This window comes from Microtus pennsylvanicus, chromosome 16 (genome assembly GCF_037038515.1).
Source record: "Microtus pennsylvanicus isolate mMicPen1 chromosome 16, mMicPen1.hap1, whole genome shotgun sequence".
Classification (NCBI taxonomy): domain Eukaryota; kingdom Metazoa; phylum Chordata; class Mammalia; order Rodentia; family Cricetidae; genus Microtus; species Microtus pennsylvanicus.
Window position 1 is genome coordinate 35,923,294 of NC_134594.1, and position 23,513 is coordinate 35,946,806.

Here is a 23,513-nt window from a genome sequence, read left to right on the forward strand (position 1 = left end):
AAGGTGTATCAGTGAGGGTCCTGCCCTCAAGATGCTAAGCTATCAAGCCTAGGCATGCCGGTAATATAAGAAATCTAACACATACTAGCAGGAGAGAAGACTGGGCTATGTAAAAGAAAAAGCGAAATTAGTCCGAATCCAAAAAAAAAAAGTCAAGAAGGCTTCCTGGATGAGATTGCAACTGGTCTACAACTGGTCTTAGACAGCTAAGATGCCTGGAGCCTCCAGCTCCACAGCCTGACTCACCTTTTTTTTTTTAATTTATTTATTTATTGCCTGTGCTTGGGTCTTTCCCAAAGTTTTTGGTTTAGACATCAATCAAAATTCTTGTGATGAAATGACCAGACAACTGTTAGATATTACCCTAAGGAAACTTACTCTTGGAACTCCCTTGTGGAAAGTGTGTCTTTCTCATAAGGACATGGCTGAGGCTTTGCAAGAGGTCAAGAATAAAAATAGAGATAAAGAACACTGTGAATCTGAGTATTATCCTAACCTTTGCCATGAAGATGGACTTTTAATATTTCATCTCCAATTTTTGGTAGTTTTTTTCCCCTAAATCAAATAAAAAACATCCAGACATATTACATCTCAGGACTACTTTTGCTAACATTTTACCCCAGAATTTGACCCAGTGTTTGACATACAGATCATGACTGTATATTTTTAATTATGAAAGACTTTCCCGTTTCAAATAGCAAGTATTCTTAACTGGCTGGTTATTTAAATTGCTCAGCTAGGGGTAGGGTATTTATGTCCATTTCTTATTGCTGGGGTAAAATCCCGGAGGGAAGCCGCTTCTAGGAAGAGGATTTACTTTTCCCTGTGGATTTGAAGGCTTCAGTCCATCGTGACTGGAGAGCATGGCAAAGCAGCTTCTGTGGTGTTAGCAGGAAGCAGAGTGTACCCCTGGCAGCAGCAAGGTGTTCTCTTTCCTCACCTTGGAGAGCAGTGCTTCTCAGCCTTCCTGCTGCTGCGACCCTTTAATACAGTTCCTCATGTTGTGCTGACCCCCAACCATAAAAATATTCGTGTTACTACATAATGTTGCTGCTGTTAAGAATCATACTTTTAGAGACAGATTTACCAAAGGGGTTGTGACCCACAGGTTGAGAACCACTCTTTTGGACCCTTTAGGCCACTTAGCCTATGGGATGATGGCAGGCACATTGAGAGGTCTTCCCTCTGTCCTTTCTGTACATACGCTCAGAGTCACAGCTAGAGGTGTACCTTACTGATCTAGACACTTCTCAAGTCAGTTAGATTGACAGAGTAACAGTTATCGTGGTAGAGTGCAAGATATGAATTCAGGCTTCAGCACCAAAAATACACAGTAAATGCAATTAAAATAAATTTGTCAAGCTCATTGGAATGAGTACAAAAAATTTTTTTACAACCAACCTAGTCCTTTTTCTCTGATTTAAATATCCAGTGTCTTTAACCCTACTACAAAATTTGGCTCCCATGAGATGTACGATGTGTGGTATCCTCCCTTCTGGATTAGCGTCTACCAACAGTGGCTCCAGACTTTAAAGCACCTCATTAGTCCCATATTTTCCCAGGCTTTCATTAGCGTCTACTTTTCATTGTATGATGTGCATTGAAAATTTTTAAACCGTAATTTTTTTTCCCAATACCAGCATAATAAACTTAAAAGACTGGTAGGCGGTTTTGTTTCTTTGTTTTCTTTTTTTTTTCCAGTGATGTGGGTGTGACCGTTCAGGAGCTACCTTACGCTGGCCTCCTGTGACTTCCTCTCCTTCCAAAGAGACAGATCAATTTTCAACAACTAAAACTCGCCAATGTAGTAAGACAACACTTTAAACTCCACAATGTACCACCTTATTTTTAGGTCTTCGAGAGGACTGGCAAAATGAAACCGCTGCAGTTCTCAGAGTGGTGAACTGAGCTGACCCTCTCTTCCTGGGATCCTATGCATGGTACTCAGATAAACCCATAGAAAACTCTGCCTTCAGAAGCCTTTCAGCAATGGGTTGCCAAGGCCTTGTTTCTGGCAAAATCCACAACTGTGACTATCTATCTCTATGATCCTAAAAAGTTAAAATGGAGTTTTTAGAAAAGCACGGATGGTCCCCAATTTCCAGGATGATGTGTTGAGACAGGTGGGGTATTCTTGAGGGTTTTTGTTTTTGTTTTTGTTTTGTTTCTTCTAAAAATCTATGCATAGATCATTTATGTAGACTTTTTGGAGCTTAGGAATTCTCCCTGACCTGGAGAAGGTAAGTCTTAGAATTGTCAACTTTGTAACAGTTGGAAATAGTGGTTTTCTTCCAAAAATGCCGTATGCTTGAATGACCAGTGTCTACTCACCTCAGGTAAGAAAATAGAAGTCATCTAAAGTTATCAAAAGTCTTATAAATGTGCTTTGCTGCACTTCACAGAAAACATGTTTTAGAAGTGTGCCATCGCGCAGAAATAGCAATGTGGGCCCTGTGTCATTTAGTAGCTCTCTACCAAGAGCCCTCGAGCCTTCACGAAGAGACTCATCTTCCCGTTAGCACCTCTTCCCCAAGCCTGTGCTCATCTTCAACAGTGTGTGGCCCACCTTCAACAGGGGCACTCATGCAGGCTTTCTGCAGACCTTTATAGCTGGAGCTGAGACGGGGACAGGTCACTGGCACTTACGCTATTGTTCACAACAGGCTCTAATGTGAAGTTCTGATTTTAGGTATTTTTATCTTAAAAATAACTCTGGTACAATTTCCAAGAAACGTTCAACTAATTCCTAAGTTCCTAGAGAGGATATTTAAACAGAGATCTATGATATCCCTGAATAGGAGTAATATTAAAATATGTCTTTTCTCATTTGAAAACCTATTTTGGAGTTACCACAATCTGTGACAAAAAAAATCTTTGTCGCTTTTTGTAATAACAAAGGTAACACCGGTCAGTAGGAGTGAAATAGTAGGTTTCAATTCTAGAATGAACCTTGTAAATTAAATGATTGCCTACCGTCTTACTAGACTGCAAGTTCTTCAAAGTTCCCAATATTTGTCAATATATTTTAGATAAATTATATTATGAGAACATTTCAGGTAGCAATAAATCTGCTCACTTGCTAGCTTTGAATGAAGGAAATAGTTTTCTTATAATGTAAAATGAGAGTTATTAAGTTATTGTTCTTGTCACAGTTGCGTGGGTCAGGCTATAGGCATACCTGCCACTGAGCCTCACACCCTGAGTTTGATCCCTATACTGGACATGATGAAAAGAGAGACTCTGAACTTGCCTCGTGGAAAATAGGCAGAGAAGAGAGTGAGATCATGGGAACAAAGTCTAGACCTTCAATGGCACCCCCTCAGTGACCTAGTTCCTCTAACCAAATCCCTTTTCTCTGTTTCTACCACTTCCCAAAAATGTCATCAGATTATGAAGCCATTTGTAGTTAAACCAATGGATTTAGGTTGGAACTCTCATGATCCAAACACTTCCTAAAAGGCCTGCCCTTGAGAGTTACACTGCGGACCACACCTTCAACACATGAGTTAGGGGGATATTTAATATCCAAACTGCAGTGGGATATAGTATTTCAGTTCATTCATAGCAGAAAATTTCCTGATAATTATGACATGAAGTTTTCTCCAAAAGCCAAGCTCTCTCATGAACCCACATTTATATCTAAGATCCTATAAACTGACTAAAGCCCTGATGATGGAGAGATGGAATATTGCAGATCAAGAGCCAAAATTATCCTCGGTTATCATCAGTGCTTCTTAGTAACCATTTACCATCAATTCTGTATCTAACTAACACCTCATAACTACAGAGTAAAACTTTTAGAATGTATCATTGAGCTTAGCAGAAAACAATCTCCCACCAATCTTTAAGCTAAGCATGCTATATGGTAAACCCTGGAACCCATGCGGAGGTTTCCCCTTGGCTCTACTGGACCTTCCTGATATCCCCACAAAGGCATTTGATAACGACACTGTGGCATCTTGAATGAGAATGGACCCATAGGCACAGATATTTGAATGCATGATCTCAGATAGTGGAAGTATTCGGGTAGGATTAAGAGATGTGGTCCTATTGGAGGAGGTGTGGCCTTTTCAAGTCTACTGGGGGTAGGCTGAGGTTTCAAAAGCCCACACCTGGCCTTGTGTTTCTTTCTTTCTCTGCTTGCTGCCTGCTAAATCAAAAGCTGCTTCTCCAGTACCATGCTTGTCTACTTTCCGCCTGGACAGTCATGGCCTCAGCTACCCTCTGGAACCATGAGCCTCAAATTAAATGCTACCTTTTATAAGAGTTGCCTTGGTAATGGACTCTTAACAACAATAGAACACTAACTAAAATATGCTCTCATTTCTTTCTTTGGTTCTATGACTGTAAAATTCACATGGCATCCAGGTTGTTTCCAGGAAGCTAGGTTAACAAAGAGAACCCTAACAGAGACATGCATAGATGCCCCTGAGAGGGGAAACAGACAAGAACTCCTGAGAAAATTGGGAACTTGGGGTGGGGGAAGAAGGGAAGGTGGATGGAGGGGGGGGAGGAAGTGGGAGGAGAACACGAGGGAACAGGATAGTCAAGATGGAAGAAGGGCAGAGAGAGAGGAGATCAAGGAAAGAGATGTATTGGTCGATGGAGCCATGATGAGGCTAGTAAGAAACCTAGCACTAGGGAAATTCCCAGGAATCCACAAGGATGATCCCAGCTAAGAATCTAAGCAGTAGTGGAGAGGGTGCCTGAACTGTCCTTCCCCTGCAATCATATTGATGACTACCTTTACTGTCATCGTAGAACCTTCATCCAGCAACTGGTGGAAGAAGATACAGAGATCCACAGAGCAGCACTGGGCTGAGCTCCCAACGTCTAGTCTAAGAGAGAGAGGAGTGATAAATACAAGCAAAGAGGTCAAGACCATGATGGGGACACCCACTGAAACAGCTGACCTGAGTTAATGGGAGCTCATCAACTCCAGTCTGACAGCAGGGGAATCAACATAGGACCAAACTTGACCCTCTGAATGTGAGTGACATTGTATCGCTGGGGCAGTCTGAGGGGCCACTGGCAATGGGACTAGGATTTATCCCTACTGCTTGAACTCTTTTTTTTGGGGGGGGGAGCCCATTCTCTTTGGAGGGATATCTTGCTCAGCCTAGATATAGGGGGGAGAACCTTGATCCTGCCTCAAAGTGATGTGCTAGACTTTGTTGACTCCCCATGGGAAGCCTTACCCTCTCTGAGGGTCTCTGTTTTATGATCTAGCAAAAGGCAATTGAAATTTTCCATCATATCAAGTTCTTATGTGAATGGGGATTTATATGTGTAAATATTTAGCATAGCCGGGCAGTGGTGGCGCATGCCTTTAATCCCAGCACTCTGGAGGCAGAGGCAGGAGGATCTCTGGGAGTTCGAGGCCAGCCTGGTCTACAGAGCTAGTTCTGGGATGGGCACCAAAGCCACAGAGAAACCCTGTCTCGAAAAACCAAAAAAAAAAAAAATTTAGCATAATGCTTAGGGCAAAAAATAAAAAGAAACAGAGCCAATAAAGGTAGATAATACAATTCTCTGAGTTTATGCTTGCAGTCATTTTGATTTTTAGGTTAAGTTTTTTTCCTCCTGAGCGATTTTCTTATTTTTACAAAGCAGATTCACCATAGACATTTGTGGGCAGTCCCTTGTAAATGTTTGGACTAAGTGATAAGGAGGGCTAGAAAAATGAGAGGCCCATGTTCTAAAGAACATTGCGTTATTTAGTGTCTGCCGCTGAAAAGCAGCGTGTGCTCCAAAGCTAACTGTCATGAGTAAGATTCTATGAGCCACAACCATCAAAATGACTGGGAATTAAGAGAGAAAATTAATTCCCAAAGGAAATCACTGTAGATCTCATTATTTCAGGAATAACCCACCTTAGGACTTTAATTAAAAATAATATTTATTCAAAATAAATGAGTGCTGGCAGGTTTCTGCAGAAGCCATAATCTTGGTTCTGCTAAATCTTCTTCTATTAGTGCTGACATCATTAATCTCATTTGAGATGCCCTCCAGACTGACAGCCCTTATAGCGCTGGGGCAGTTTCTTGCGGCAGCCTTTTTATCTTCGCCGAAGAGTTATAATTCATGCAGATACCTAATGGGAAAAGGGCCTGGGCAATTAGAGACATCACTCTGAGATCTTCGCGGGCACTTTATCATGTCAGTGAGGATCCCTTAATGAGTTTGTTCTCAGACAGAGGCCAGTATCTCAACACCGCCATCAAATTAATGCTGGCTACCTTATTGCGTTATTTATGGCTCGGTACCAGTATTTGTCCTAGGGAAGCATCAGGTGTTTTATCAGAGTTTACAGAATCAATCTAGATAAAACACAAAGTTCATTAAGTCAGAAGGAAAAAAAACAGCAAAAGGAGAGAATTAACGCAGAAAAGGTAAGAAGTCAGAGAGACCCAGCAAACACACAGACCACGAACTACAGCATTTGGTTTAAGACATGCTTTCAAATTTGCCAGCTAATTGCTGGTTCCTATGTCAAGCCCAATGAAATAATTAACTCTGATTATTTTGTTCTGGCCTATACTGATTGCTTTGGTGCAAGTTTCTAATAGACATGTGACCAAACGATGTGCCTGGCCTAGCGTATGTGAGCCCCGAGCTTCAGTCTCCAGTGTTGTGATACATAAACCAAAGGAGGAAGGGTTTTTAAAGTGGGCAGGGGGAGAAACATCTCGGTGCTCACTTAGCAGATGTAAGGCCCTGGGTTCGATCCTCAGTGTCACCAGAAGAAAAAGGAAAAGGACATTTATATTTACATATATGTGTGTGTGTGTGTGTGTAATATTACACTATGTATATTTGTGTGTGTATGTATGTATGAAAAATGTAGGTTTACTTCACACAGCTACTGCGCGTGCTAGCTCCATGACAGCAAACACTAAGAGGGCAAAAAGTCTTGGAAGCAGACAGTTTTGTTCACAGATTGTTTTGTGTGGACATAAGGGCCTTTACTATTTTATTCTAACATTAGGAGACATATTCTATCAAAAGCACACTAAAAGGCAATCTAGAAAAAAAATTGAAAGGCAAACATTTTAGGCCAGAAGTCAATATAATTTTAATCCAATTTAAAATTGACTAAAGTGAATTTTAAAAGTAATAGAGTACACTGAATCCGACAGACTTGAACTAAACATTTGTGGTCCAGGTGAGAATTAGTTTGCAGTCTAAACGTCCTGCAGAGATGAAATGACTGCCCTGTGACCCTGACATCTGAGAGTCTGGACTTCAGTGATGTGACTGGGGACTGGTGTCCATTGGCGAGGGCCTCGTGCCAGAGACCAGGGTACATCTTACCTCTCCCAACCCAGGGTTTGCTGTCGGTCTGGTTTAGAGTTACATGCAGAAGCCCGTGTGTGAATGTTACAGGGCTCATGTGTCTCTTTCATGCCATGAAAACACACCCTCTCAGTAACAGGATCACATGCTCACAGCCTGCAGCCGGATTCAGCCCACAGGCTTGTTGTCTGTGGCCTGCTCTGAGGGACTTTCTTTTTAATTAGTTACTAACATTTAAAAAAAATTAAGAGAATTCATGTGAAATCCATGTGACCAGTGGGCATGCATCTCTGCAGGGACATCTGAGCTCCGTGCCATAGCTATGCTTCTTCAGCTGGAAGCCAGTCCCCTGCAGCAAGCTACCAGCCCACACCTCTGGGTCCCCACAGCGACACAGCAGGAAGACAGAAGTGGGCTTCTCAGCAGGATGAGAGACCTTGGATGAGTGGTTTCTCTGCTCTGGCCCTTCTCTTGGTCTTGTGCAGTTGGTATAGTAATAGCATTTGTCTGTCTAATCTCTGGAGCATTAAAGCTGTGCCCAACACAGGCAGAAACTCAATAAAGTTGGTTGTTACTTTGATCCTATGGTCAGCTTATCATCCACTTCCATCCCTTTTATTTGACTGGCTCCAATCCGTGTCTGTGTATTTTTATTCTGCTACCAATTGACAGTAAGGAGGTCAGCTCAATGAGTTTTGTTTTGCTTTTTGGTTTTGCAGGGCGGGGATTAGGAAAAGGGGCCAGAAAAGCGCATACATACCAGTATGTTGATTAAAAACTCAAATTCCACAGCCTGACTGCCTAATTTCCAATCCCAACCCTAGCACCTCCTGGCCTTCAGCTTTAGGAAAACTTATCTTTCCACACAGCTCGTTTTTCCTCTATGAAATTGTGACAATGGGTTCTGTGACTCAATGGGCCTTGGCATTAGGAGTTTCCATTAAGTAACCCAGATTCATAAAAGCAAATACCCTGGTCTCTTCCACATGTGGATCCTAGACTTTAACTTCTGTTCATATAAACATGTGTAGATGGTATAATTAGAAATGGGACGAGGACAGGGAGGAGTCACCTCCCCCACCTGACACACAGACACACGCCAAGCACATACGATGGATAGGACTGGAATTTTCATGGCCTTCCAGTGACTGGACAGATAATCTTCCTATTGCAACTTTTAATAAAGGGATCAAAACATATCACAAAGGAAGGAAGACACCCTAGCCCTCAGTAGTTTTCAACCAAGTCCCTTGGTTGCCTTGCCAGTGGGGCCCCTGTTGAATTCTCTCCAAAAATAACTTTCAAAAATAGCCCTTTAGATGGCCTCATTAAAGCACTTCTGAGAACAGGGGGCCTCAGTACTATTTTCTGAAGGAACTTTTAAACTTTTCGATTGATTTTGGCTCCATAATTATGCTTTCTTTTTTTAATTTAAAGTGTCCTTCTTATCTATGTAGATGCAAAACATAGATCTCACCTCAAAGGGAATAAGGAGTAGCTCATTCTTAGCCAAATATGAATGGCCATAGTAATATACACCCAGTCAGGTTGCCCTGAATAAGATGTCCCACTATGAAAGCTATGACAGGAGATTTTATTAGACACGGAACAAATAAAGTCACAAATCAAGCCATTTACCAAATGCCATAAATAAGCAAGTTTTAGCCAGGCTGAGAAAATTCTGCTATGCGTTTCAGTTGCTATCAGATGCCTTTCTTTGCTGTTGGATTGGTGGAAGCCAGTGTTCTGCTAAAAATTCATTTAACGGGGTTTGATAATCAAAAAGAAACATGGTTGGGCAATGAATGGCTCTTAATTTAAAGAGACTAAAAGAGCCCAAAATAACTTGTCTCTGGGTCTGCAGAAGTCTTGTTTACAGGAACAGAGTTTAATCCACCATTGGATCTTGTAGAATCTCGAGCATGGGGAGAGCTTTTCTCCTTTATTTTGGAAAATTCAGCATACATCTATAAACACAAAACATTAGCCAACTTTTATGTGCCAAGTCAATAGGAAAATGCTCTTTATGAGAAAAATTTTAAAAATACTTCTCTTTAAGAAAATATTTCAGGATCTCAATAATAAAAGCTTAAGAAGAGCAGAGCACTGATTTATAAACTATACAAGCATAGTCATATAAGCCTTATTTTTAAACACAAAATAGAGGAACAGTCCAAAACTCCATCAGAGATGAGCAGCAACTTCATACACAGTAAGAAAGAATAAGCTGTCTGAACATGCTGCACTAGAAGTGGGTTCAAGGAAGAAAGAAAATCTCAGAATATTACTTATCCTTGAGGGGTGTGGCCTAGGAAGTAGCATGAGGAAGTTTCCTGGGGCATTAGTAATGCTTTCTTTAATTCCAGCACACCAGATGCTGTGGTGATCTTTTGTTTGTGATCTAACAAATAAAGCTTGGCTGAAGATCAAAGTGCAGAGCTAAGCCACGAGTCAGCCATAGAAACCAGTCAGTGGAGGCACACACCTTTAATCCCAGCACTCGGTGACAGAGGCAGTTGGCTCTCTGTGAGTTCAAGCCCACCCTGGGCTACTTGACATTCAATCTGTCTAAAAGAGAAACAGAGCTCACACAAAGGGGATCCCTGCACTTAGGACCACACACCTTTAATCCCAGCACTGTAAGAGCTAACTAGCAATATACTCAAGCTATTGAGCAAAACAACATTGTAAATATAGTTTCTGAGTGATTATTTCGTGGTCTGAGTAACTGGGAATGGCCTCTGACAACAGTTATACAGAGAAACCTTGTCTCTAGTTCCCCCCGACCATAAAAGCTCTTCTGTGGCTGAAGGGAAGGCTCAGCAGTTAAGAGCACTGGCTGCTCCTCTGGAGGACCTGAGTCTAGTTCTCAGCATCCACATAAGAGCTCACACCTGTCTGTAACTCCACTTCCAGGGAATCCATTGTACTATGCATGTGGTGCACTTATCTGTGCATGTAGGCAAGATACCCAGACACATAAAATAATATAAATAAATCTTTTTTTAAAAAAGAAAAAAAATACCTTCATATCTGTAACTTGGTGGTGTTTACATATGCCAACTACTCCAAGATATTCTGTTTCCCTCCATGGTCGGCACAGGACAAATTACGAGTTTAATTTGCTGTCTTGTTCTCAGAGCACTTTTGTCCTTGTTTCGTTCTGTTTCTGTGAAAAACGCCATGGTTGAGATCAATTTGTAAAGGATGGGGTTTATTTCAGCTTATGCCTTCAGGTAACAGCTGCTCCCGGAGGGAAGTCAGGGAGGAAGCCGGAGGCAGGAACCCAGAAGCAGGAATTGAAGTGGAGATCATGGAGGGGTGCTGCTTCCAGGCTTGCTCACTCTCTGTCTTGCTCTTCTGGCTTTCTTACACAGCCCAGGCTCAGATACCTAGGGATCGTGCTAGGGATACATCACACATGTATCATCCACCAAAACAATTCCTCCAAAGCTTGGCCACAGGCCAATCTGACCGAAGCAATAGCTCATTTGGGGTTCCCTTTTCCCAGGTGACTCTGGGATGTGTCAGGTTGACAGTAAAACTCACCAGATGCAATATCTACGCACTGTTGAAAAGGCATTTATACTGGGGTACAGAGTTTGTGGGTGCACTAGAATCAACAGTTGCAAAGACGCTTATAACCATCTAAAACGCAGGGTTCTGGAGAAATACAATAACATAAAAATCTAGCACTCAAAGCCCGATGGTTTCCTCATTCTTGGGCACTTGAGATACATGACTAGAAATAATGATTTCCACATTCTTGGGAACTTGAGATATTATACTAAAATAATGATTTCTTCGTTCTTGGGCCCTTGAGATAATATACTAGAAGTTGTTGAACATTTCTAAGATGCTGTAACTGTTTGTAGAATCTCGGACACATGAGCTAATGAGCTGGAATGTAAGCTCCAATAGGCCAGGGAGTTTTGTATTCTAAATGGCTAGAATAGCATCTGAGATGTAACTAGTCTTTCTTAAAAATCTTGTGAGTTAGTGGGTGGAAAAACCTGGGCCTTGCTGACATTTTTAACCCTTGGTGTCATTAGCAGAGTTGCAGAATTAGCTTTATTTCACACATATCTTTGCAAGTCTTTCCTTGACTTGGTCAGTGTGTTTTTCCCAATGAAACCAAGCAGGAGTGTGGCTAGAGATTACATGTGTGAACATGCAATTTGCCACACAAACATGATAGTACATGACCCTTGTAAACTTTACAGGGAGGCAAAGTCGGATGGCTGAGATAATATAACCTTTGGAGCAGGGCAAATCTCAGTTTAGAGTGAGCCATCAATTCTCTGGGCATCGATGTGTTCATGTGTAATCAAGAATAATCATCTTAGTACACATAGTATTGGAAGGATTAACCGAGAAAACGTATTTGAAAGCACTTAGGGCAGTGTTTGGGGCATAAGAAGAACAAGTGAGAACTGTTATCCTAATAAAGAAAGCTTATTATTTTACTCCCTGAAGGTGAGTTTCAAGTCACAGGAGTAGAGCTATACATGTCAGATATCAGGCACCTTTGGACCAGCCTAGAAAGTTCAGAAAGATACATATTTCCTTCTTAGAACATTCTGCTCAAATTTACTTTCTCAGTAAGATGTAGTACCCCCTATTTGTGACTGTATGCCCCATCCCCTCTCACTCTTCCCAGTTTGTCAGTTGGCACATGCTACCTTTCATTTTCAGCCCCCCCACACACAACATAAATTGCAGGAGGGCTTCACAACTAATAGTTATTATAATTGTCTTTACAGCCAGTTCCAAGACCCCTCTCAGCCTGCTCCATATCTCCATTGCTTCCTTAATGGGGTGTTCATCCTCTCCTGACCCACCCCTTCTTTTGTCCCCATTTACAATAGATGTCATGGGGCTTTTGGTTCCAATTCTTTTTCTTCTACCACCTTTTAAAAAGGCGTTATACTAGGTGTCTAAACTGTGTGTGTTTGTATGCGCTGGGGGATCCCTGCCAGGCTGTCCCTGAATTCAAGTTCCTGTGTGTTTCAAAAATGGGGTGAACTTCCATGCAACAAGATGGAACTTTTTCTCACAGTTTTCTTTATTTAGCCTCTGTTCAGAAGTATTTTAGTATTATTGTTTGTCAGGCCACGGCCTGTATTCCTTTTATGTTTTTTTTTTAAAACTACAATCTCTCGCACATTTGCTTTGTACCAAACAGAAACTAATTTTGTACCGAAAGTTTTGCCATCGTGCCGAGCATCATGCTGAGGCCAGAGGAAAATTAAAATAGCCGATGTATTTCCTGGAAGGGCCATGTCATCTTAGACTGTGAAGCCTGCCCTGCCTGAAGCAAGTAATCTCAGGGAAGCAGACTGCAGAGAAACCTGGTGAAATGGGGGGAGGGGTAAAGGTTCAAAGGATTAAATTTCCAGCTCCAAAAATAACCCTAAGTACTCCTGTCTCTTCCAAATCAGGTCCCACACACTTCTCCGGAATGGCAGCATGCCACCTCTCTCTCACAGGGTCCTAGGAGTCATGGACACCCTTCCACCTCCACAAGGGAACTCCCCAGAGAGTGTGGGAACAGTGAGTTGAGGGTGCAGACACCTTTTCGCCCTTCCTTACCATCATTCTTCGTCCTTATCTGTCTCTAGGTCTCGGGAGGGCCTCTACAGCACTTTCCAAACATCCCAAACATCAACAATTGTACAACAACTTTAATGTTGCCCCTTCCTCCGTAATACCATATCCAAATCTCTTGAAGATCACTAAAAATGTTTCATCTTATCGTTAAGGTATTGCACTGCTTTAAGATGGGAACCAGCTTCCTTGTCATAAATAGGTTTCTTTACACTATAATAATAGAAACAGGATCTTAGTTAGATAATGGCTGCTTGTTTCCTTGTCATAAATAGGTTTCTTTATACTATAATAATAGAAACAGGATCTTAGTTAGATAATGGCTGCTTGTTTCAGATCTCGGGCCCAAATCCTGCTTGTTAAGAAGGCTGGAAAGATGAAGATTTATTGGTTTCAACATGAGCTCTGGTCCTTGAAATGGACGGGAGTAAACCAAAAGTAATTTTTATTTTGATCCTATGTCTACGTGCTTGTGTATTACTTAAGAGTTTTAGATCACAGAAATATGTATTAGTTTTATTTTTGAAATCTGATAGACGTGAATACACTACTTGATAAGTGTACTCAAAATGTTTTTTCCACTTTTTTTTCATTATTTGATCAGCTACCACCAGAGAACAGTCGGGACCAAGGGCGATTTGGCCAAGGTCATGAAGAGCTGGTCTGCTGTTTTGTTTCCCGCGGCTCTGATACCAAACTGTCTCTGGGGAGCCTCGCTGAAAGGTCCCGTGGGCCTCGAGCCAAACTTCCAGCCTCCCGTGTGTTTACCGCGGTTGCCATGACAGCCTCGCGCAGGCCTCCCCTTCCCCGCCTCCCTTAGTGACGTCACATGGCTGGGGCCAATGGAGAGGCAGCGGGGCGTCAGGCCCCGCCTTAGTCGCGGACGCGGCCTTGGCCGCAGGCAGACGCTCCGGGCAAGCGGAGAGGAGGCTGGGGGCGACGCGGCGAGCTGCGCCCATTTCCACCCGCGCCCGCCGCCCACCGGGGAGCCACGATGTTCCGGATGCTGAGCAGCAGCTTCGAGGACGACCCCTTCTTCGCGTGAGTGTGTCAGCCACGCGCACGCCCGGAATGCGGGGGGGACCCGGCAGGTTGTGGGTGTGAGCGGTGGGTGTGAGGAGCAGTGGGTGTGAGCAGGAGTGGGGTCGAGCTGAAGGGAGTCATTAGGTGAAGAGTAGAGACGGGGCGTGAAGCTCTAGGGCAAGGAGAAAGGGAGGACATGAGAGGGAGCTGAGCAGGGCTGGGGTGGAAGGGCACTGAGGGGCCTGAGCTGAGGAAGGATTTGCTGGTGGGAGGTGAGGACCAGCTTTCTAGGGCTGCTGACACTGGGGATTGGTTTGGGGTAGCCTGGGATGGGAAATCCTCCTGTGCAGTAGCAGGGCTTAGGTGGTGGCCATAACTGCCGCCTTGGTGGAGCCTCTGGTCAGAATTACTTTAATAGGTGGGTGGGGGTGCTTCATAAGGTGACAGTCCTTGACTTGAGAAACAGGTGAGGTTTTTTTTGGGGGGGGGTTGGGTTTTTGTTTGTTTTTCTTTTAACTTTTATTTTGTTTTGTTTGAGACAGGGTCTCACCCTGTAGAGTTGACTGGCCTGGAACTCCGTGTAGACCAGGCTGACCTCGAACTCACAGAGGTCCACCTGTTTCCTCCTGAGAGTTGGTATTAAAGGTGTGCGCTAGGTTATGGAAAACAAGTTTTCGCAGCGTGAAGGCTGTCACCTTGGCAGCACTGCCTGAGTTGTGCTAGGTGCGTGGAAGGAGTTGGGCGTTGCCATGCGACCACCGTTTGTTTTCTTTGCCTGCTTCAGGAGCAGGACTGCCTTGTTTAATTGAAAGCTAGGGAGGGACAAAGAAATGGTGTGTGCTGAATGCCTCCGGTGACAAGGAGTCGTGAAGTAAATAAGCCTTGGGAAGAAGACATGCAGAGATAGGTTTCACAATTATGAGTTTTCTGTTGAGTGTTTGGGTTTATTGTATGCCTACTTATAGCTCAGTCCTTAATTAAATGTTTAATTTGAAATGTAATTAGTATCTTTCTTTTAAAAAAGGTCTAGCAGGAGTGTAACTTAAACTGTTGGATGACCCTCTGAGCAAAGACAGGGAACCCAAGATTTGAGATCAAAAATAGTAACAGATCAGAAACAGACACATCAGAAAGCAGCCTTCCTCCAAGCGTAGCAGGAAAAAGTCACACTCTTCAACACATTTTTAGCCTCCTTCAGAGCCAAACAACCATTGTTAAAAATACAAGGAAAATTTGTAGTAATTAACTGTAAAACTGACTCATGCTTGTAATTTATTTTTTTTACAACCATTACTCATAGCATAAACACATCTGAGGATACAAAGAAAGAATGAACTTATATTTTAGGCAGTTTGTCCTTTGACCTACCCCCTTTACTCCAATCCTAACAAAATTAGTATTCATTATTTAATACTAAATTAAAGAATTTATTAAGGTGACAAACTTACTAAGCCATCTCCTGACCTTAGGAACACGAAAGGGAAGTAAGACACATTGGTCATACTGTTTTTATATAAAGATTGTACTTGATGCTAACTTTGTACCTGATCACTGGATTCTCTAGTGGTTACTGTGACTTAGAAAATATTCAGTAAACATTGTTTAATGGTGACTTTATCCTTTATGATTCACTGAGCAGTTTGTGTAGTGTTTGATTGCTGACAGTAATTACTATCTTCATCAAATAAATGCTTTGATGTTTGATGTTAGAATTGCCTGGTTAGAATATTACTCTTCAATTTTTTTCTTTTGAAAATAAACTGTCATTTAAAAAACCCTACAAATAACTAAAAACATCTCATATCCAAACTGGACCCATGAATCTTGTAGATAACACTGAAGTATGATGAATATAAAAACAGCTTTCTGGAAGAATTCCTGGGAAATGGCTCAAAGCATGCATATACTGAGGAGGACCCACCAGACAGGAAGAGGAGAACAAATTTCTACCCTGCGCCCAAGCTCCACATGCTCCATCAAAGCAGCCAAAGCTACAACAAGAGCCAAAACTCTTTCTGGCCTAAGAACCAAGGATAGAGCTCAGAATGACTATTGTCTCTGAAAAGCAGGGCGTGAGGGCGGGAGTGGACAGCATCCTGAAGGGAGAAGGAGAGAGCTTTCCTGGGACAAATTCTGTAGACATCTGTGCATAACCGGACTCGGAGCTGCTTACTGAGAAGGATCCAAGAATCAAGCAAGACTTAATCTCCCATTTAAGACATAGAAGTTGAATTACATTGATTTGAATACATTAATGACCTGCTTAGGAAAAATTTACCATCCCTGAAGAATGTAACAAAATTCATAACCTCTGCAATGCACATTGAGTTCAAAATTATTTTACTGAAAAGTATGACTCATTTTCTAGCTATAAACCTATCTGAAGTTAGCCAGATATTAGAATTAATGGGTAAAACAATTTAAAGCAGTTATAATTTTGCCCCATATGTGAAGGAAAATAATGATGTAATGAAAGAAAATATGACATCTCAACAAAGGAAGTGAAATTTTATATGTAATATGTCTATTCATAATAAGTATAAATATGTGTATATATTACATATCAAATAGAAATTCTAGAGCTGAAAATTGTTTGAAAGCAAAAAGTTGAATGGGTAGGTTCAGCAGAACGGAGATGACAGAACAGCCAGTAAACTTACCTAAAGACAAAGCAAAAACCAGGAGTAGTAGTGTGTTTTCAATCAAGTCACTCAGGAGGTAGACGTCTACGTAGCAAGTCCCAGGCCTGCCAGGGCTACGCAGTGAGACCCTATGTCTAGAAGGAGAGAGACATGAAGAGAAAAAGCTCCCCTCGAATTATAGCAATTAATAATAATTACAATTCAGCATAGAACAGAGAAAATGGTGACGTTGTGGTAGGTATTTCTGCAGACGTTGATACTTTAGGGTCTTTTAAGTTGTTTTTTCTCATTCAACCTTTTGTTAAAGAATTTAGTTATTCGTTCATGACAGTTCATTCAGCATATACCAATGAAGTTTAATCACAAACCGTGTTTACAGCATTTTAATCTCCTGTGACCATTTTATGCATAGTTGGCAGAAATTGATGGTTTTTCTAAAAATTGTAGGGATAAGTCCCGCCCCTTAGGGGGCGTGTTCGCCTCGGGCTAATGTCTGCCTATAAATTTGGCGAGCGTGCTCCGAGCGGTCTCTTCTACTTTCCTGGTCTCCGCGGGAACGGTGGTTCTGTAAGTCTATTTCTACATTAAAACTATATATATATATCTTTACAAACTATCTGCATTCGTTTACGCCGCTACATTTTGGCGTCCAACGTCGGGCTATTTTGCCCTCGACTCAAGCGGGTAGCCCGCTAGCTAACACAGCACCCTCCTGGGTGCTGTTTTTCAGTTCGTGACTCCGGCCCTAGTGCCGAGTCCGAGACATACTCGGCCACACAGGCCCATTCTGCCTGCCTTGGCTAAGTTTTACAGCGGAACCCCACTGCCTGAATTAGCGGAAGTTTAAGTACCTGCGGTTTTACAACAAAAGCTGCCACAGCGGCAGATTTGGTCTGACACAAAGTGACTTGGCAGGGCAGTGGTGGCGCACGCTTTTGATACCAGCACTTGGGAGGCAAGGGCAGGCGGATCTCTGTGAGTTTGAGGCCGGCCAGGCAGTGGTAGCACACGCCTTTAATCCCAGCACTTGGGAAGCAGAGGCAGACGGATCTCTGTGAGTTTGAGGCCTGCCAGGCAGTGGTAGCACACGCCTTTAATCCCAGCACTTGGGAAGCAGAGGCAGACGGATCTCTGTGAGTTTGAGGCCTGCCAGGCCGTGGTAGTGCACGCCTTTAATCCCAGCACTTGGGAGGCAGAGACAGGCGGATCTCTGTGAGTTCGAGGCCAGCCTGGTCTACAAGAGCTAGTTCTAGGACAGGCTCCAAAAACACAGAGACCAACAACTGGCAGGAACCGAATATTGCAGGTAAAAGATTTTTTCTTTTATAAATAAAATGTCTGAACACATTACTGTTCAAGAATTTAACAGTTTTTTTAATTGTACCATGTGGGAGATTTTACAAGAGGTGTCTGTCACGCCACCTCTATGGATCCTTCTGGGATTCGTAGTTTTCATTGGCACCAAATGGTTTGATAATAGAAATATGATAAAGTCTTTACGAGACGAATCCAGGATTCTTAAGGCAGAGATAGAACGCTTAAAAACAATTGAGAATGATAACAATCTTCTCAAGAATCAGTTTGAAGTTCTCCAGACTGATAACAATCTTCTCAAGAATCAGTTTGAAGTTCTCCAGACTGATAACAATCTTCTCAAGAATCAGTTTGAAGTTCTCCAGACTGATAACAATCTTCTCAAGAATCAGTTTGGAGTTCTCCAGACTGATAACAATCTTCTCGAGAATCGGTTTGAAGTTCTCCAGGCTGATAACAATCTTCTCAAGAATCAGTTTGAGGCTCTCCAGGCTGATGTTAAGGAGAAATTCATTACTATGGAAGAGGGAACAGCTGATCTGGATCGTAAGGTTCAGTCCCTCTCTGTAGGAACTGAAACATTAGTGGCTGATATTAAGGAGAAATTCATTACTATGGAAGAGGGAACAGCTGATTTGGACAATAAGATTCAGTCCCTTTCTGTAGGAAATGAAACATTAACTGAGAGAATCAAAACTGCTGAATGTGACAATTGGATTTTGTCTAAAGCTTATGACAAATTGATGGAAAGAGTGTCAATACAAGAAGGCACAGTTTATGCCATAAAAATTATGTCCAAAGATAAGATGTTATCTCTAACGGACAAACTTCATACTTTAGAATCCTCAATGAAGGCTTTGGAACATAATTCTGGACAGGAGATTCAGACATTGCAGAAGGCAATAGTGAATAGAATTGAAAAGATTGAGGAATTTCTAAATTCTGATGAAGAAGAGCAAAGGGTAGAAGGGCAAATTTTAACTACATCTGTGGGTAAATCTCTCCGGGACAATTTCCACAAAGCTCTACCGACAGCTCTACCTGCCTTTCCAGTAATAACAACAGAGAAGGTGGTTGGTTCCAGAAACCCTAGGGTCATCAAGGAGGATACATGGGAGCCTGTCCGTATGAATGACCTCAAGGAAATTAAACAGGCTGTCATGACTTTTGGGATGCAAGCCTCTTTTGTTAAAGAGATGCTAAGATCTTGGGCCACGACAAACAAAGCAACCCCCTTGGACTGGCTCCAGCTGAGCTCTGCAGTACTTGAGAGTGGACCACAATTGAAATGGCAATGCTTATTCAGGCAAGAGGCTAAACTCTTAGAACAGCAGGAAAAAGCAAAGGGAATTGACATTTCCCTAGATAAAATTATAGGTGAAGGGCTCTTTTCCGACCCTCAGGAACAAGCTAATTTGGATGAAAACACACTCTCCATGTGTACTACAGCAGCCTTAAGGGCTTGGGACAGGGTACAAGACCCAGGACAGAGAATAGAATCATTTGTCAGAGTTAAACAGGGTCAGAGAGAACCCTTTAGTGACTTTTTACAAAGATTAACTAAGGCTGTACAAATAGGGATATCTGACCCAGAAGTAAGACGTATAATGATTGAGTCTTTGGCTTATGAAAATGCAAATGTGGAATGCAAAAGGATTTTGGGGCCTTTAAAGCTCAGATCAGCGCCTTTGGAAGAATGGGTCTTGCATACACTCAATGTTGATACATTTGATTATGGCACTGAAGCATGGGTAGAAGAAGCAATTTCCAATGGTAAAAGGAGACACCAGAATACCAAATGTTTTAATTGTGGCAAAATGGGTCATATGAAAAGGAATTGTAGACAACGGATTTTCAGAAATAATAATAATAATAATGCATCTTTCAGAAACAATAATAATAATAATGCATCTTCTAGAAATAACAGAAATAGGAGGACTCAGCCTTCAGGTTTATGTAGAAGATGTGGAAAAGGCAGACATTGGACGAATGAATGCAGGTCTACAAGAGATAGACAAGGCAACCTGATACAGTCGGGAAACGTGAGAGGGGGGGCCTCACAGGCCCCCATGGCAAACATGGTTCAGTCATATCCAGTTTCTGCAGAGAACGTGCCTCATCAGGACAATTAGGAAGCCCCATGCCTACTGTTACAAGCAATAATGATCAGAAAGATAAGTTACGTGTGTTTTGGCAAACTTCTATAAATGATCAAAGACCTAAACTGAGAGTGTGTGTAAATGGCATTTTTATTACTGGCCTGCTGGACACAGGTGCTGATGTAAGTATCATTACCCCAGAATCTTGGCATCCGTATTGGCCTCTTCAGAATGTAAATGTTCAGCTCCTGGGAATTGGAACCCTATCTCGAGTAAGGCAGAGCACGAGATGGGTTGAATGTATAGGGCCAGAGGGACAAATAGGAAAATTAAAGCCATATGTAGCCAATATCGCAATGAATTTATGGGGTCGTGACCTATTACAACAATGGAATACCGAAATTAACATTCCTGCTACTTCTAGAGCCTATAGTTCTGAGAATAATATTAAAAGATATTACAAATGGAGAAAACCGGCCATTCGGGCTGTACAAGAACAAGCAATTGATGTCCCTTCAGAGATACCAACAGCCTTGCCTCTAAAATGGTTGACTGAGAAACCAATATGGACAAAGCAATGGCCTTTAGCTGAGGAAAAGTTACAGGCTTTAGAACAGCTGGTACAAGAACAATTAGATGCTGGACATATAGAAGAATCTACCAGCCCTTGGAATTCTCCTGTATTTGTGGTTAAGAAAAAATCAGGTAAATGGAGAATGGTGACAGATCTCAGGGCCATCAACAAGGTTATTCAACCTATGGGCCCTCTGCAATCTGGAATTCCTTTGCCCTCTTTATTACCAAAAGGATGGCCTCTCATAGTTATTGATTTAAAGGATTGTTTTTTCACTATACCTTTGCAAAAAGAAGATAGAGAAAAATTTGCCTTCACAGTGCCTACTTATAACAATTCTCAACCTTCGAGGAGGTACCACTGGACCGTTCTCCCCCAGGGTATGTTAAATAGCCCCTCCCTGTGCCAATATTTTGTGAACCAACCATTGCAAATAATATGCAAGAAATTTCCCAAATCTATAGTATACCATTACATGGACGACATCTTGTTATCCGATTCAAACATGGATACCTTGAACAGACTGTTTGAAGAAATAAAGATACTTTTACCTAAATGGGGATTGCAAATCGCTCCTGAAAAGATTCAGAAGGGAGATTCTGTTAATTATTTAGGTTATAAAATAGGTTTGCAAAAAATTAAGACACAAAAAGCACAAATTAGGAGAGATCGCCTACGGACTCTTAATGACTTTCAAAGACTGTTAGGAGACATTTCCAGTCTACGACCAGCTATTGGAATAACACCTGATCTAATAATTCATTTGAACAAAACCTTGGATGGTGATAAAGATTTAAACAGTCCCAGAGAATTAACAGCTGAAGCAGAAAAGGAACTGACAATGATTGAGGAAAAATTACAACAGGCACATGTGGACAGGGTGAATCCAGAGCTCGATTGTATTCTTGTCATACTACCATCAAAAATTTCTCCTACAGGAATTTTAATGCAGAGAGATGATATTATTTTGGAATGGATCTTTTTACCACATAAACCAAGTAAGAAACTGAAAACTTATGTGGAAAAAGTCTCTGAGTTAATTATAAAAGGCAAGCTGAGACTTCGTCAACTAGCAGGCATAGACCCAGCAGAAATTATAGTGCCCTTCACTGCTGATGAACTAAAGAAATTATGGGAAGATAATGAACCATGGCAAAGAGCTTGTGCTAATTTTTTGGGAGACATTAATAACAACTATCCAAAAAGCAAGCGGCTTAACTTCATAAAGAGAACTTCTTGGATTCTTCCTCGAATCGTCCGTGATGCTCCAATAACTGGAGCCCGTACATTCTATACTGATGCCAATAAATCAGGGAAGGCAGGTTACAAATCAGAAGACTTGGATAAGGTGGAACAAAGTCCGTATAATTCTGTCCAGAAGGCAGAATTATATGCCATTCTTATGGTGCTAAGGGATTTTAAAGAACCTATTAATATAGTTACAGATTCACAATACGCAGAAAGAGTTATTTTACATATTGAAACTGCTGAATTTATACCTGATGATACTGAACTAACCTCATTGTTTCTCCAGGTTCAAGATTTGATCAGGAACAGGCTTTGCCCTATGTACATAACACACATCCGATCCCATACGGGTCTGCCAGGTCCTCTAGCACAAGGTAATGCAGAAATTGATCAATTACTGATTGGTAGTGTGCTACAAGCCTCTGAATTTCATAAAAAACATCATGTTAATAGCAAAGGTTTGAAGAAAGAGTTTTCAATTACATGGCAACAAGCTAAGGAGATTGTAAAGAAATGCCCTACTTGCTCTTTCTATAACCAAACGCCACTGCCTGCAGGGGCTAATCCAAAGGGCACCCAAAGGAATGAAATCTGGCAGATGGATGTGTTCCACTTTGCAGAATTTGGCAAATTAAAATATGTTCATCACACCATTGACACTTATTCAGGTTTTCAGTGGGCAACTGCTTTAAGTTCAGAAAAAGCTGATTCAGTAATCACTCATTTATTAGAAGTCATGGCTATCATGGGTATACCTACACAAATAAAAACGGACAATGGTCCTGCTTATGTTTCTAGGAAAATGAAACGGTTTTTTGATTATTACAATATCAAGCATGTTACAGGTATACCATACAATCCTACAGGTCAAGCAGTCATAGAAAGATCAAATCGAACTATAAAAGATATGTTGAACAAACAGAAAGGGGTGGAAAACACCCCCAGAAATAGGCTACATAATGCTTTGTTAACCTTGAATTTTCTCAACGCTAATGAGAAGGGAACAACGGCTGCAGAAAGACATTGGATAATGGAAAAGTCTACTGAACTAAATCAACCAGTTTATTTCAAGGATGTGCTGACCTCACAATGGAAGCCAGGATATGTGCTACGTTGGGGAAGGGGTTTTGCTCTTATCTCCACAGGTGAGGAAAAATTATGGATACCATCAAAATTAATAAAGGTTCGGTTTGAAGAAGAGAAGCCACTTGGAAAAGATAAATAACAATTCTTTCATAAGGATGGCGAACATACTGATGGTAAGAAATACAGATAGGTTTGGAGGCAGGGTTCTTTTCTTATCTCCACAGGAAAATACTCATCTTCAAAGAAATTGAGGGACCCTGAATATTTAATTACTGATGGATGGACACATTTTGTAAGTATTAATTTTTATTTATATATCTTATTAAACATTTCTTTATAAATATATAGAGCTGGTTTTGAAGTTGGACTCTGGCTCAGTCCCTCTCCAATTCCAAGCCTGTTAGTAAGAGAAAAACCCAGAGTTTCTGGAGTTTCTGTCTCATGTCAAGAGCCATGATATGGGACAGAAAGAAATATGAGTTTAGAAAACATCCTTGCTTTTCTTCATATCTATCATACTTTTCATTGAATATATGTATCATGCCTTTTATTGAATATATATATGTATGTATATATATGTCTATATGATTAATGTTTAAGTTTTTCACAATGAACAATGAGTTT

General features: G+C 41.5%; 1 protein-coding gene across 2 annotated transcripts in view; it reads left to right on the forward strand.

Annotated features, from left to right (window-relative positions):
- The first annotated feature begins 13,778 nt into the window (after positions 1-13,778).
- The window catches only part of Mlf1 (myeloid leukemia factor 1), a 32,863-nt gene continuing 23,128 nt past the window's right edge, over positions 13,779-23,513 (forward strand). The window contains exon 1 of one of the 2 annotated variants that reach the window (XM_075950757.1): positions 13,779-13,944. In XM_075950757.1, the coding sequence (XP_075806872.1) occupies positions 13,898-13,944 (47 nt within the window). In that variant the 5' untranslated portion in view covers positions 13,779-13,897. The remainder of the gene's footprint in view (positions 13,945-23,513) is intronic. The other variant, XM_075950756.1, reaches the window with a different exon arrangement.